The following is a 15584-nucleotide window of genomic DNA, read 5'->3' as shown; positions in this document are numbered from 1 at the left end:
CAGAAGGTCTCTCTTTTTTACTTCCTGCCTATTGGTGTGAGTGGGAGGAGCATAACCCAAACTACAGGATGTGGGGGTCTTATCTACTGGTAATGGACATATCACAGGTAAGAGCCAGTGTCCCTATTTCCGCTACAGAATGAAAACAGCGACAAAGAAGCATGGCATGTCCTCATCCTCGACATGGTCACCGCGTCAGAGATATGAGTCCCAATGCCCTTGGTACCCTCCAAACCAACATTGACTATACCTAGAACATGAGCATCAATACCAAGCTCAGGACAGACTTCCTCAGCATCATCCATCCCAGTCTCCTTCTGCCTTCTCTGATCGCCGACAACCTTCTCAGCCTAGATATCAACAAGGCTAAAAGAAGAAGGATACTCGAGGCAAGAAAAGATACTGAAGTGTTCCCGCACACTCCGTCACCATCTTCAATGATAGGTTAAAGCCATACTTTGACACTTGGGCTTCTATCACCTCTGACTCTTGGGTCTTAGACATTGTTCGTAGGGGTTATGCCCTCAAGTTCGAAGAGCTCCCACCCATCAGAGTTGTTCTCTCCACCCTCCCCTCAGACACCCTTCTTGACTAAGTGTACACACTCTTGACAAAAGGTGCCATTGAACCTGTAGACCTGTCAAGGGCTCAATACTGCTTCTTTTCCAAATATTTCACTGTCCCCAAAAGGGACTCTGGACTTAGATCAATTTTGGACTTACGTCAATTAAACACCTTTATTGTTAATCGCCATTTTAGAATGGTAACCCTTGCCTCCAATTTGCCACTCTTACAGAAAGATTCCTGGTTTGTGACTCTGGATTTGAAAGATGCCTACTTTCACATTATGATCTGGGAAAACCATTGCAGGTTCCTCGCCTTTGCCATTGGGACCAAGATGTTCCAATACAGAGTCCTGCCATTCCATTCGGTCTCTCCACAGTTCCGAGAGTCTTCACAAAATGTATGGCACTGGTAGTTTCCCACCTCCACCAACAGGGAATCACAGTCTTTCCCTCCTTGGATGACTGGCTCTTCGCGGCTCCATCCCGAGATACATTGCTTCAGAACGTACACTTTGCTCTGTCCTTCCTGGACTCCCTTGGTCTCAAAATCAACTTGGACAAATCAAATCTGAACCCCTCCAGGCAGGTCAGATTCATTGGGACAATCCTCAACTCCGAGACTTCCATGCCATACCTGCCACAAGACAGGTTCCAGTCCCTTCCTTCAGCGGTCCAAGTATGTCTTCCTCGAAGACACATATAGGCCCATCTGATCCAGATAGCCATGAGACATCTGGCCTCAACCACCCTTGTCACCCCTTGGGCGAGGCTCTGTTTGAGACCATTCCAATCCTGGTTTCTCTCTGTGTTCAATCCCTTGTGGGACTCCCCCTCCAAGATGCTGAACATTCCAAGACAAGTTCAAAGACAATGTGTGCATCAGGATGCCCTTCTTCTTCCCCACAGCCAGACATCACTCTCACGACGGATGCCTCTCTTCAAGGCTGGGGAGCCCACACCTTGAACTTCACCTTAAAAGACAGATGGACAATACCAGAAATCTGCCTTCACATCAACGCATTGGAGATGTTGGCGGTGGAGAAAGCACTCAGAGCCTTCCAATCACTCCTCTCTGACAAAGTAGTACTTTTGCTGATGGACAATACAACCGTCATGAACTACCTCAATAAACAAGGTGGCACAAAATCTCAGACCCTGCTGGACATTACTCTCAGAATCTGGGACTCGTGCATCAACCACAACATTCTTCTCCAGTGCATACACCTGTCGGGAGAAGAAAATGATCTGGCAGACCAGCTCAGCAGGTCTTCCAATCCGTGCCACGAATGGTGTCTCCATCCAGACGTGGTCGTCCTTCTTTTTCAACTATGGGGACAGCCAATGATCGATCTTTTTGCCTCACCTCGCAACACACACTGTCCAAGGTTTTGCTCTCGGACCCATGCTCTGTGTGTGTTAGGAGATGCCTTCCAGCTCAAGTGGACAGAGGGACTGCTGTATGCCTTCCCTCCTTTTCCTCTCATCACGAAGGTATTGGCAAAGATGTCATCAGACCACTCTGACATGATCCTGATCACTCCGTGGTGGCCGAGGCAGTCCTGGTTCGCCCTTCTGCTGCACCTCTCCCAAGGGTCTTACCTCCGACTGGAGTTCCATCCTGACCTGTCCCTGCATGATGGTCTTGTTCTTCATCCTGATATGGAGACCCTCCCATTGGTAGCATGGAGGATGTCGCTTTGACATCTTTACCGAACAACATTAAAGATGTTCTCTTGGCGTCCCAGAAGCCTTCAACACAGAAGTCTTACTGGTATAAATGGGACAAGTTTCTTGCCTTTCTACACGACAGAAACATCCTTCCATCCCAAGCATTGGTCCAGACAATCTTGGAATTCTTAATGTCCCCAGCAGACACAGGACTCTGTTTGACTTCTATCAAATGCTACCTCTCGGCCATCTGCTGTCTGGTCCCAGCTGTTGACTTTCATCAAGCACTACAGGCTGGACACCAGGGCCAGACAAGATGCAGCCTTTGGGAGGGCAGTGTTGCTTTCTGGTTTGCATTGACTGCTTATAGTCTATTTGCATGTTTGACAAATGACAATGACAAGTGCACTTGATATGCACATCTTTATTTTGGTTAATAAATTCTACTGTTTCAATTTGACAACCTGTGTCATGACACTCCCTCCTCCACTGATCTAAGCTTGTCAGTCTAAACCCATTTGTGTGATTCGCAGAGACCACGAAGAAGTACAGGTTGCTCACCTGTAACGGTGTTTCTTCGAGTGGTCATCTGCAAATTCACACAAACCTGCCCATCCTTCCCCTCAGTGTCCTGCTCACTTTTCTAGCCTTACTGTCGCACCCTGTGCGGCTCATTTGAAACTGGAGAAGAGCGGGACTGTTAGGGGCTATATATTGGGTAGGCGGAGCTACCGCCAAGAAGTTGCAAAAGGTTGCAAACTAACTTTTGCCCAGAGATTCTAGAACAGTGGTTCCCAACCTTCCTAATGCCGCGACCCTTTAATACAGTTCCTCATGTTGTGGTGACCCAAACCCATGAAATAATTGTCATTGCTACTTCATAACTGTAATTAAATAGGTGTTTTCCAGTGGTCTTAGGCGACCCCCATGGAAGGGTCATTCGACCCCCAAAGGGGTCCCAACCCACAGTTTGGGAACCACTGTTCTAGACGTTTCCAAGCATTGCTGTGCAGATGCAGAATAAACCCATTTGTGTGAATTCACAGATGACCACTCGAAGAAACATTGTTACAGGTGAGCAACCTGTACTTATTAATAGCCATAATAAAAGGGAAAGTGTGAGACATTTTACAGCAGGTTTCTAAGGTCTAAAGGTAAAATATCCCTTAACTTTTAACAAATGCATTGTGAGTGTTCCTGCAGTATAGTGTTAATTTCACAGATGGCATGGAAGTCTTGTTAATCAAGGTATCGTCTCTGTGCATTTCTCAAAACATGATACACAGTGCCTAAATAGCCCCATCAAAATATACTTGGAATACAAGAGTAAGATATCAGGATGGCATAGTAAGGCACTGTTAACCTTTCTGGATAACAGCCAGATTCATGGTTAACTATTAAGTGGAAGTCAACTACAGATCTCTTAGCATAATGGATGAAAGTCTGTAGATCATAACTTCAAAGGGAGGACTAAGTAAATATGGGCAAAGTGGCAACATCTCAAAACATTGACCCCTTTTTAAAAAAATATAAAATATAAATGTATGTATGCAACAGGTGGGCAATTGTTCCAGGCACAGGGGCTAATTTTCTCCCCTGGGATACTCTAAAAGCCACACTGACTGCCAACATGTGCAAAAATAGAAACAGAACAACCAGAAACGGAGCTATTTCTGGTTTGACCCCAGTTATCTTCTTAAACAGTGCAGGAAAGACCTGCATTCAATTTAAAAGGTGAAATGTTCCTGCTGGGGGCTTCCAGGAGAGGTGATTCCCTTTTATGTCCAAGGGGGAGTCTAGTGGAGATGAGAGCACTAAAAAGAAACTTCGGGGGCTGCATGCAGGTGCAAGGCCCGCACTTGGGCCCCAGTATCCTATGCTAAGAACTAAGTTATGAATTTTCTGATGTACTGCACTTTATGTCAAATATTAATATTTATTATTACAGTGAGTATCTTGATAGGACTTTAAAATGTGTACTTTTGAAAAGTACCCAAATGTGTTTACCTCGTATGTAGGTACTGAATATTATTTTTAAAAAATTGGAGACACAAACTCTTTATCTCCTTGCTTTCTGCTAATAGATAGAAATGTGTGAGGAGAAAGCCTCAGCTGTTCTTCCAGCCGCGTGTCTGCAACAGCTAGACAGTGGCAATTGGAAAGAAAGACTTGCTTGCATGGAAGAATTTCAAAAGGTAATCATGTGATGGTGATCTTTTTAATCTTCTATTCTAAAGCAGAAAAGTAGTCTGTGCCTCCACATGCGTGCGCACACACACATTTGTAGTTATTATAACTTATTCTGCAGCTCACAGAAAATCTTGGAATTGTGTTATGCCTCCTACATTTCTGGGTGAATTTTTTAATTAATAATTTTGAAATTGGTGTGAGAAACCCAAACATCTTTCTTCAGTTAGATTAATTGCATTTTTCTCCATAAAAATTTCTTTCATTTTAAAATATCTTCTCATTCATTGTCCATTGTCTTGAACAGTACTGGGTATTTCCCTTCCATCCCCCATAATGTTTTGCTGTGTGTATTACCCTTTTTCATACACATGTTTTTCTGTCTTTGGAAAGCTTTTTCTTTTATTCTTGATTCTGAGTACACCTTGGTTTTTCAGTTCAGTAAGTGCACATATAAATATTGAGGTGAAATTTTCAGCAGAGGTCAACCGTTATTACCTTCTTTCTCTATTCTATAGCATTTAGAACACATCTACCCTGTTTATTGTTTTTTTTTAAATTCTAGAAACAAATTCTAGAGTGGCATTGGCAGTTTTTATTGTTTTCTGTTATGTCTTAATTTGCTGTATCTAGTTAGAAAACTGCTCTGTGAACCAACACATAAACCATAAAACCCACTTTAGGGTCACCAAAAGTTGGTAATAACTTGAAGGCATGCAACAACAACAACAGAAATCATATGTTCTGTGGTTGTCAAATAGAGACCTGATTGTAACCTGAGCATATGTTAGAACGTATTTGGTTTTGTAAAAGACAATTCAGTTGTGTTTACAGTTCTGAGAATCACTTTGCATTTTCTGTGGATAATGACTGTCTTCTCAACCTTTAAGGCTGTTGAGTTGATGGACAGAGCTGAAATGCCTTGCCAGGCTCTTGTAAGGATGTTGGCAAAAAAACCTGGATGGAAGGAGACCAACTTTCAGGTAACACAACAATCTGTTGTTCTTTTAATACAACAAGCCCCATGAAAAGCTGTAGCGTTAACTGCAATAATTTTTATAACTAATCAGCCATATCAAAAAAAGTACATCAGATGTTATTTCTTACAGTGTCCCATTCTACACTAACCCATTATATTGCAACAAAACATAGGATAGTGTTCTGTTGCCTCTTGTTTGAATAGAGGTGGTATTGTTCTGTGCACTCCCAGCTTGAGGAATGAAAACGATACAGTTGTAGTAAAACATTCAAACACATTCCCAATCTTGTGAGGTAAAATAAGCTGTACAACAAACTTGCTCTATGTTATTTAGAAGTATTGCCACCATTGTTTGCATTTTGAAGAAGTTTAGTTCCCTAACTATGTGAGGAAATCAGGCTTGTAAGTATATGGAGAAGTATAGGTTCACTCTTCAGAGCTCCCTTTTACAGATTTAAAATAAGATTAGTGTGACCAGTGTCATGGATAAAGCCAATCCCCTGAATATCCAAGGGAATTAAATCTGCTCCAAGTTTGGTTCAACACATTTATTAAAGAATCCAATGGAGAACAGTTTGAAGATCTTTGCTTCCAACATAAAATGAACAAATAAACCCTTGTTGAGTTTGCCCAAGAATTAGTCACCAAGCCAGTTTTGAGGGGGAGAAGACCCCAGGCCTCCCTGGATACCTTGAAGTCTGTCTTTGCTTTTTGCTGTTCACATGAAGAGAAAGGACATCTCTCTTACAGCCATATTCTCTGTGGATGTGGAAAGGAGACCTGGACCTTCTTCTTCCATGTGATTGCTGGGAGGTTAATTTGGCCAGCAATCTGCACAAGAATGCAGATTTGATCAACAGCTTTCTTGTGTTTTTCATTCAGATATATTCCAAAAGTGGAAGGGTTGTGGGGTGGAGTGGATATTTGGCTCATTGTGCATCGTATGAATTAAAATGCTAATAACTATTAGAAAATTTAAATAGAATCAACCAGGTCTATTTCAGACCTGAAAGTGCTTGGCAAGCTATGAGGCAAATGCTTAAGTGGACTGATCAGCTAAATATTAATGACATTTAAAGCTTCTTAAATTATACTGTATTCTGTTATTCAGATGTTGCTATTCATAGGCTTCCCCCTAAATTTTACTTTTGCAGGTGATGCAGATAAAGCTTCGTATAGTTGCCTTGGTTGCTCAGAAGGGAACTTTTTCCAAAACCTCTGCTCAGATCGTGCTGGATGGTCTTGTGGATAAGATTGGTGACGTGAAATGTGGAAACAATGCAAAAGAAGCACTGACATCCATAGCAGAGGCCTGTCAACTGCCTTGGACCGCTGAACAGGTGTGTGAAACTGTCAATATGGTAAAACAACTAAGATTTTTGTAGAATGGTCTATGTATATCATTTATGTACTTGGTCCTACTCAGTGATATCACTAGGGTGTGTGTGGGGGGGTGCTGATCGCACCAGGTGACACCCCAAGGCGTGTGTATGACACCACTGCTCCTCATATACTTACCTTTGGGCAGAAACTATGGTATTCATCTGCTTCCCTTTAAAATGCTTTAAGAGATGATTGGAGTAGGGTAAAACTCATTGGGGCGAGAAAGGAGAGACCCCAGAATTTTTTAAAATTAAAATTTCAAAATTCAATTTTTTTAATGAATTTTAAAATTTTCTTTAAAAACATCATATTTTGACCTAATCTTCACTATATATATATGTAAATACATTTAGGTTGTGCATATGATATTGTAATCTGATGGTATAATATTTTAATTTTGCAAGTTGTTTATGTCACAGCGATTAGCATGACATTCTGTGGCATATGGGAATTAAGATTTACCAGTACGATTAGTGCAAAAAAGCATTACTAAGGATTCTGTATGGTGTGAAAGGGGAAGAGGTCAGTGGGGAGGGGGGTGAATGATACCTTGAGTTACTGCACCAGGTGACACCAACCATAGTGATGCCACTAGCTTCTTTTTCTTTTCTTTTTTTTTGGGGGAGCTGTATAACATCTGTCTAGATGTTCGTATATTCCTGATGATCAAGAGGAGTTGTGAAAAGAAGTAAAATCTTCTGTTTTTATTCTAGGTGATGTCCATGGCCTTTTCTCAAAAGAATCCAAAGAACCAGTCGGAAACATTGAACTGGCTATCAAATGCAATTAGAGAGTTTGGATTTGCGGGGTAAGTTTTGAAAAATTGAGAGAAGAACCAAGGATGGTGAAAACAGTTGGTCCAAGAGGTTGGATTACCCATGATACTAAAACCAATCAATTAGATGGTGTCATGAAGTCTGAGTGCAAGACTGACTCTTCCTGTGATATTAACTAGCACTGCCACATCCTTTCCCCCCTTTTCCTTTTACCAGAGAGAGGCCCAGAGAATCCTGATCTCAGATGGGAAAGTCTATCCTGCCCTATATCTGGTGATCTCAGGGCAGGATAAGAGACCATAAAACAACATCAAACCATTTAAAAAGGATTTAACAAATAGAATTCAAAGATAGAGCTGTGTTAGTCTGTAGAATCAGTGTATAGAAAGATCTTGTAGCACTTTATGAGACTAACAGAAAGAAAGAAGTTGGCAGAATGAGCTTTTGTAGACTTAAGTCTACAAAAGCTCCTGCTGCCAACTTCCTTGTTTTCTGCGACTCCAGAAACTAGAACATGGAACAATGGATGCAAACTACAGGAAAAGAGATTCTACCTGAACATTAGGAGGAACTTGCTGACAGTAAGCTGTTCGACAGTGAAATGCACTCCCTCAGAGTGTGGTGGAGTCTCCTTTAAAGATCTTGAAACAGAGGTTGGATGGCCATCTGTCAGGGATGCTTTGATTGTGAGTTCCTGTATGGCAGGGAGTTGGACTGGATGGCCCTATTAGTTTCTTCCATGATTCTATGATCTCTCTACATAATAAAATAGAGTAATATACAGAAATGTGCAATTTAACAGATTAACTGTAAATTGCAGTAACTGGGCCTGAAAACCTTTTGCGATGAGTCCATATAGTACAGTGATGGTGAACCTTTTAGAGGCCGAGTGCCCAAATTGCAACCCAAAACCCACTTATTTATTGCAAAGTGCCATGTCCCTCTGGCTTTTCAGTAACAAATTCTGGCAAACTCTGTGCTGGGGCGACGGCACGTGTGCCCACAGAGAGAGCTCTGAGTGCCACCTCTGGCATGTGTGCCATAGGTTCGCCATCACTGATATAGTAGTTGAACCTCCAAGCAAGAGGATACCTCTCAACCAGGCTGCTGCAACAGAGGAGGTGCCAAGCATCCCCAACCCCCATGCTGCTTGTGTTCCTCATGTGGAATCTAAATAGTTTGGGTCAGAAATCCTGTTGCTGTGTCTAGTCTGAGACCAAAAATAGCATTGGGATTTTCTATACCCTGTGCATTCTTCATTCGAACTGAAAGTGGGGCAAAGTGGGAAAATCCCGCTGTTCTCTCAGATTTGAACAGCAGCAACATTCCTTTCCTTGTATTTTCCCTTCCTAATTGGCACTGTAAGATGTGTGTATGAGAATCTGCATTTTGGCTCAGTTCTGACAATGATACAAACATCAGTAATATGAGATAACTATGAACTTAATTGTATGTATTTCACTTTCGAATAAGCTCTAAAAGACAAATAGAAAAGGGGTATTGTATTTTGTCCTTAGTAGTTCATTTTGTTTTCATAATTCATATGTTATGTTGGTTCATACAATGTTGATGTTTCCTCTATTGTGAATCTCCACCTTCAGGGCTAAAAGGGTCATGCTTCATCTGTGAGAGTAAAGTATCTCTAAGATGGAAAAATTGTACAATCAATTTCTAGGTTTCAGTTGAAGTGACTAAGATCTAGTTCTTGACTGAAGGCTGAATATAGAGGGGCTGTTGTAATGCAGTTTTTTGTGTGGGGAGTGGGGTTGCTTAACAGTTTCTTTAAAATGGATGCAGCAGTGCTGTCAACAAGGGGTATTCTGTCCCAGAAAGGTGGAATGTGTGCAAGTAGTTCTATTCTCAGTGTCATTACATATTTTCTTGTTGGTAACATTTTGAATATGGAAGCAGTTCAGACAAAATAACACCTTAGCACAAAATTAGCCTCCTGTAGAGAAGGGCTAGATTGAATTTGCACAAAGTCAGTTGTATAGGAGTAAAAACAAGATACAGGCTTTCTTACCATCATACCAGTTTTCTATGGGCTAAAATGTATATGTGTTTCTGTAGATGCACTTGCTGTCATATATGCCTTCACCTGTAGTCTAAAGTAGCGCTACTTTGAGAGTGGGTATAGGGAACCTTTGGCACTCTAGGTGTTTTGGACTATAAATTTCAGAAACTTTTACATTTGACTATGCTAGATCATAGAATCGTAGAGTTGGAAGAGACCACAAGGGCCATCCGGAACCGTTAGGATTTCTATGTTGAAAATGTACAGGGCCAAATGTTTGTAATCTCTGCCATAGAGTTAGATCAGTCCTATGCACAATTATAATCTGATTGTAAAGAAGAGATGTTCTTTTCAGCTTCCTCCATCAGACTGTGTGTCTTTACTTTGCGCATGAATTTCTTTCTTATGTGTTATTGTAGAATAAGCATGTCTTACGACCATAAAAATGTGCTGCTTTCAGCTAATCTCTGTGTTTTCTTCTCTCAGGTTGAATGTAAAGGCTTTCATCAGCAATGTTAAGACTGCTCTTGCAGCGACAAATCCTGTGAGTAAGCGTCTCCTCAAGTTAAGATCCCAACACTGTCTGAGTAGTTGAAATTAAGTGTTTCTCTTTCTTCTCTCGTAGGCTGTGAGAACATCTGCTATTACCTTATTGGGTGTAATATATCTGTATGTCGGCCCACCTTTGCGGATGTTCTTTGAAGATGAAAAACCTGCTCTTCTTTCACAAATAGATGCTGAGTTTGAAAAAGTAAGACTGGAAATCTTCTGCAAGTGCATTGGAGCATTTTCAGCCTAGTAACTTCAGCTAATATTACTGGTAGTGCTTTCAAATAGAGGAGTGATTTCTTCAGGCACTGTTTTGGAAAAGTACATGAACAGGTGGTCATTTTAAAATGAGCTGAAGCCAGGCATTTTAGGATAGTGTTTACTAATGTGAATGGCACTAAGTCATCACAGTGTAGTGCTAATGCTAATTTGTTACTTGATTGGAGAGATGTGTTGGATCACTTATCTGGATAATATACTGAGACAAGGAACAATTTAATTCATGTAGACCTGTTTTTTTATCCTCAGCCCATAGCTGACACACCACTCCCATTTTGACCATAACTTTTAAAATTTTAATATTTATGTATAGTATAAATATACACAATAAATATCTCAGTTATGTACTAGAATATTCTAATATTGAAAAGGTGGAGGTGAGAAGAAATATGACTTACTCATCTATTTCAATAAGAGCAGACCAAATGTTTTAAAGTAATCCATTTGTGAATTATGTCTGTATACCACTCTTCCAAATGTTGCAAGCAAATGAGGTCTTGTATCCATTGAATCACAGCTAGAGGAGAATTAAATACTGAAGTATTTAATTCCAAATTTACTCATGTAATGACTTCTTTGCAAAATTAGGCTACTACAGGACATATACAAAACATATTTTGATTATAACTTGTGTGACTTCCAGTTCATGTAAAGTGGAGTGGTCGACCACCTAACTACTATTGATATTTATGTCTATAATTTTCTCCATTCATATTATATGTGTTTATTTCCTATTTCAGATGCAAGGCCAAACACCACCTGCTCCAACTCGAGGCAATTCCCGCAATACTGTTGTCAGTGGGGATGATGGCGAAGAAGGAGAAGAACAGGAAGATGCAGGAAATGATGTTGTAGATCTCCTACCGAGAGCTGATATCAGGTATATTGGAGCTTGTTGTGCTGACAGTTCTTCTTTCTACCATTAAGACATGCAAATTTATAATTATTCTTCTCCAGCATATTTTATAAAGTTGAATTATTTATAATCATTGTTAATCTATAGGATAGTTACAATTTCTTCTTTCCTGTTTAAAGGAAACTAAATGTAAAATGTTAACTTTTCTTTTTAGTGATAAGATCACATCTGAACTGGTGTCTAAAATTGGCGATAAAAACTGGAAAATCCGAAAGGAGGGTCTCGATGAAGTAACAAGCATCATCAACGAAGCCAAATTCATACAGCCAAACATAGGAGAACTTGCACCTGCATTGAAGAGTCGTCTCAATGATTCTAATAAAATCCTGGTATGCTATTTAAATCCTAGAATGAGGAATGGACCTGTTGCTTTCCCTTGTCCAAATACCAGCTTCATTTAAATCTTGTAAGCGGAAACAAAGGACAGTAATGTTGAGTGCAATACCTTCATTCCATTTCACCCTTTTTAGATAGCAAGGGGCTCTGTATTCCTATAACTGTCAATTTATCTCTTGATCTTGCGGTTCTTTTTACCCCAACGGAAAGTGATATTGTTGTAGACTCCGTACACTTTACAGAAACTACTTTGTTGGCATCAGAGCAAAGGAGATGTGTTGTACCATAGAAAGTAGAACAAGCGCACAATCAGGCTTTGTTATCTTCTTGTAACACATGCTCCCAAGCACAGCTGGTTAGATTTCATAACACCCTTTTAATGGTTCTTTTGTTTGTCCTGCAAGTCCATCAAAGATTATCAAAGGCTGCGATTGAAACAAGTGAAAATTAAGTTGACCTCTAGTTCTGACTGCAAATGGCCATAAAATGCAGGTACTGTAGCTCATAACATAATTTTAGCAGTCATGACTAGATCAGACCAGCAGAGTGTTGGGCAAATAATAAATGGCATTAGGCACCTTGCACCATTGTAGATGAACCACATGTTTGCTAGGGAGAAATCTTACCTGGTGTGTATATTATAGACCATGTAACAGTAGTCTTGAATCAATTTTGCTGTATTTTTATATGTTTCCTAGACCAATTCAAGGCTAATTTTCAGCTGTAAAACTTTAAATGACTTAGGGCCAGCGTATCTCCCATATGAACCTGCTTAAAGCCTGTGTCCATCATCTTATACCCCATTACTTGCCCCACTTCCTAGAGAGATGAGGCTAGTGGAGACTCTAAGCAGGACCTTCCCATTTATGGAACTCCTTTCCCAGAATAATTAGATTTGGTGTTTAGATTACTGGTTAGAACTACTGTTCTGCTGACCTTCTGCTAATTTATGTCACTCTAGAATCTTGTGGGAGAGGTTGTATATCATTGTTAGCATGAATGCATGCTGAATGTTCTATGCTCATTCCCTGATAGCGCTAAGTAATGTTAGAAGAATTCCTGCCTGCAAGCCTGGAGACCTGCTATCAGTTACTGTAAACAGTATTCAAATGAGATGGTTATGTCTACTTTACACTGTGAAAAACTAGTGGAGACAAAACAATTTTCTCTGTTTTACTGATGTTGTTATCTTCAGGGGTTTTGTTTGTTTGTTTTGTTTTTGTGGAGTTTGCTCCTCACATTGGCAAAACCAGAGTTTTGTCAGTTTCCAGTTCAAACATTCCTTACTGTTCTTGTAGCTACACTTGTAGCAAAAAATAAAATTTCAGGAAGGAAATTCAATGTGTAATTATATACTGAACAAACTATATTTATAATATATCAAATATTATAATTTTATGCCAAAGGTATATATAGTGAATATTATGTTCCTAAATTTCCAAAATGACTTTCAGTTTGAAATGTAGAATGAGTGTTGTTATTGCACTTTTCCTGTTTTTCTAAATAGTTCCCTATTTTTCTGAAAATGTCTCCCCTTTCCCCTGCCATCGGTTCAAAATTTCTGGAAATTTCGCATCTCTAATTTGATCAGTAAATACTAAATACTACCAGTAAATAAATACAGTTGGCCCTCCATATCCACAGATTCTGCATCCACAGAATCAACCATCTATGGGTTGAAAATATTTTTAAAATACTTTAAAAATTCCAAAAGGGTAAACCTGGATTTTGCCATTTTATATAAAGGACAGATAATTTTTGAATACCCTGTATATACTGTTTGTATACTCCTACTTTGTCCCTTCATAGAGATAAAATATCCATGACAAGCAAACTAAGATCCTCATACCTTGCTGTTTAAATAATGCAAAGCCAGAGAACAGATGAATTTCATACATTTTCTTTTCCATTCAGGTACAACAAACTTTAACCATCCTCCAGCAGCTGGCCACTGCCATGGGCCCAAATATCAAGCAGCATGTGAAAAATTTGGGCATTCCCATCATCACAGTCCTTGGAGACAGTAAGGTAATTTGCATATATCTCTGATAGCATTGCCAGTGGGATCTCTGATGTGTAATAGATATCCGTTGCTAAATCTTCCTGTGAAAGAGGGACATTGTAAGCAGCACTGAAAGTTCCAGAGTGGAAAGAAGGAATATAAGTGTGTGTATTCCAAAATCTGAATCAGTGTGGGGTCAGGAGGCTAAGTCTTTTTAGTAAGTATTGAGATATTGGTACATTGAAAGCCCCATGAGAAGAGAAGGAGGAAATAATAGTATTTATATATATTAAGAGCTGGCAGAAGATGAAGCACAGTCCTGTGACACTGATAAATACAGAATGGATCTAAAACAAATCAGTAACAGTTGGATGCGTTTGAGTTTGGCTAAACATTAGAAGAAATGGTTTAGAGTAGCTTGATGAAATGGTGGACTTTCCTTTGCTGAACCATCACTTAGGAGTTCTTTAGTTACATACTACCTTCCATTTCCTGCGGTGAGCATGGGCTTGGATTACGTGACTTCCGAGGTATCCTTCAGCACTCTTGATTCTACGAAACCACATGTAAAAGGAGGTTTGCTGCTTAACTTTGACACAGTACACTGCCACATCACTCCCTCTATTATGGTTGTGACCCAATTATGCAGGTGTGCAAACAAGGAGAAAGATAATTTATTTCTGCATACAAGGTGTGGAAACAAATCTTGGTCTCTTTAAATGTGACCTCAGCTTTTTGGTGTTAGGACTCCTGCTGAGAAGTATGTGATCTGTGAATGAAGGTGATAATACTGATAAATCTGTCCTCGTGCCCTTGAGATGTTTTCAACTGCCTTCCCTGGCAGCTTAGGTCAATGGTCATGAATGGTGGAAGTCTGAATCTAGAACGTCTGAAGGAAAAACATTGAGAAATGTTGCTATAGATAGAGCTATCTTAACTTAGGCAGGATACAGAGAGCCCCCTTGGGGCGGCCTGCACCCGCCCCTTTTCCTGCTGGATCGGGGCCTGAACAGCCACAGCAGCAGCCCTGGAGGCTCCAATCTGCCACTTTTCCAGGCCTCTGGGAAGCGGCAAAATGCCGCTTCCCCCCCGGCCTGGAAAGGCGTGTCCTTGGGTCTTCATGCCCCAGGACACCCCAGAAAGCTGCTGCCAGGAAAGAAAGGCTTCATTGCCGCAGCTGTTTGGTGGCGCTCCTTTGGAGCTCCTTCCAGTGCCGCAAATAGGGCACCCAATGCGCTCTGTAGCGGTGAGAGCATGTCACATCAAAATGGCGGCACCCATCTGTACAGGGCGCTGCCATTTTGACGTACAGAGTACATGCTAGGGTTAGGGAGTGTCTGTAAAGGACGCTCTGAGGCAACCGTAGCACATACTCGGTACGTGCTAAAAGGCCCGTCTGGAGAGGGCCTTAGTTCCTAGGGACTGACATGTTTTACCTTATAATAAGAGTATTCTCAACACAACCACTTCTATTCTCTGAAACTGCTAAGGCAAACTTAGATTTCTCCTCTAAAGTCTCTTAAATGGGGATTATCTCCATGTAACTGGTTTTGTGAAATGCTCAGTGCTTAGCAAAGTTAATTTCATGTGCTGTATTGAGAGCCAGCATATTGTAGTGGTTTAAGCATTGGACTAGAACTCAAGATGAAGTTTTGGATCCCTACTTGGCCCTGGAAACCTACTGGGTGACCTTGGACAAGTCACACTCTCTCAGGCTCAGATGGAGGCAAAGGCAAACCCCCCCCCAACATATTTTGCCAAGAAAACCCCGTTGTAGGCCTTAGGGTCACCATAAGTTAGAAATGAGTTCAAGGCACACAACAATTGAATTTACATGTAGAACTGTCCACTATGCATTTAGTTGACTTAACAAATGTGATAACATTACATGTGCACCTCAGATAACAAGGCCTCTAACAAAGAAGCTCC

General features: G+C 40.6%; 1 protein-coding gene across 5 annotated transcripts in view; it reads left to right on the top strand.

Moving 5' to 3' along the window:
* The window catches only part of CKAP5 (cytoskeleton associated protein 5), a 537335-nt gene that overhangs the window by 44633 nt on the left and 477118 nt on the right, over positions 1-15584 (top strand). For all 5 annotated transcript variants that reach the window (XM_042446954.1, XM_042446955.1, XM_042446956.1 and 2 more), the window contains exons 15-23: positions 4319-4429; positions 5312-5404; positions 6555-6740; positions 7497-7591; positions 10060-10117; positions 10199-10324; positions 11142-11281; positions 11472-11646; positions 13568-13681. In XM_042446954.1, coding sequence (XP_042302888.1) covers positions 4319-4429; positions 5312-5404; positions 6555-6740; positions 7497-7591; positions 10060-10117; positions 10199-10324; positions 11142-11281; positions 11472-11646; positions 13568-13681 — 1098 coding nt within the window. The remainder of the gene's footprint in view (positions 1-4318; positions 4430-5311; positions 5405-6554; positions 6741-7496; positions 7592-10059; positions 10118-10198; positions 10325-11141; positions 11282-11471; positions 11647-13567; positions 13682-15584) is intronic.

The sequence above is a fragment of the Sceloporus undulatus genome, chromosome 1 (genome assembly GCF_019175285.1).
Source record: "Sceloporus undulatus isolate JIND9_A2432 ecotype Alabama chromosome 1, SceUnd_v1.1, whole genome shotgun sequence".
Classification (NCBI taxonomy): domain Eukaryota; kingdom Metazoa; phylum Chordata; class Lepidosauria; order Squamata; family Phrynosomatidae; genus Sceloporus; species Sceloporus undulatus.
This window is presented reverse-complemented; position numbering and strand designations above follow the sequence as displayed.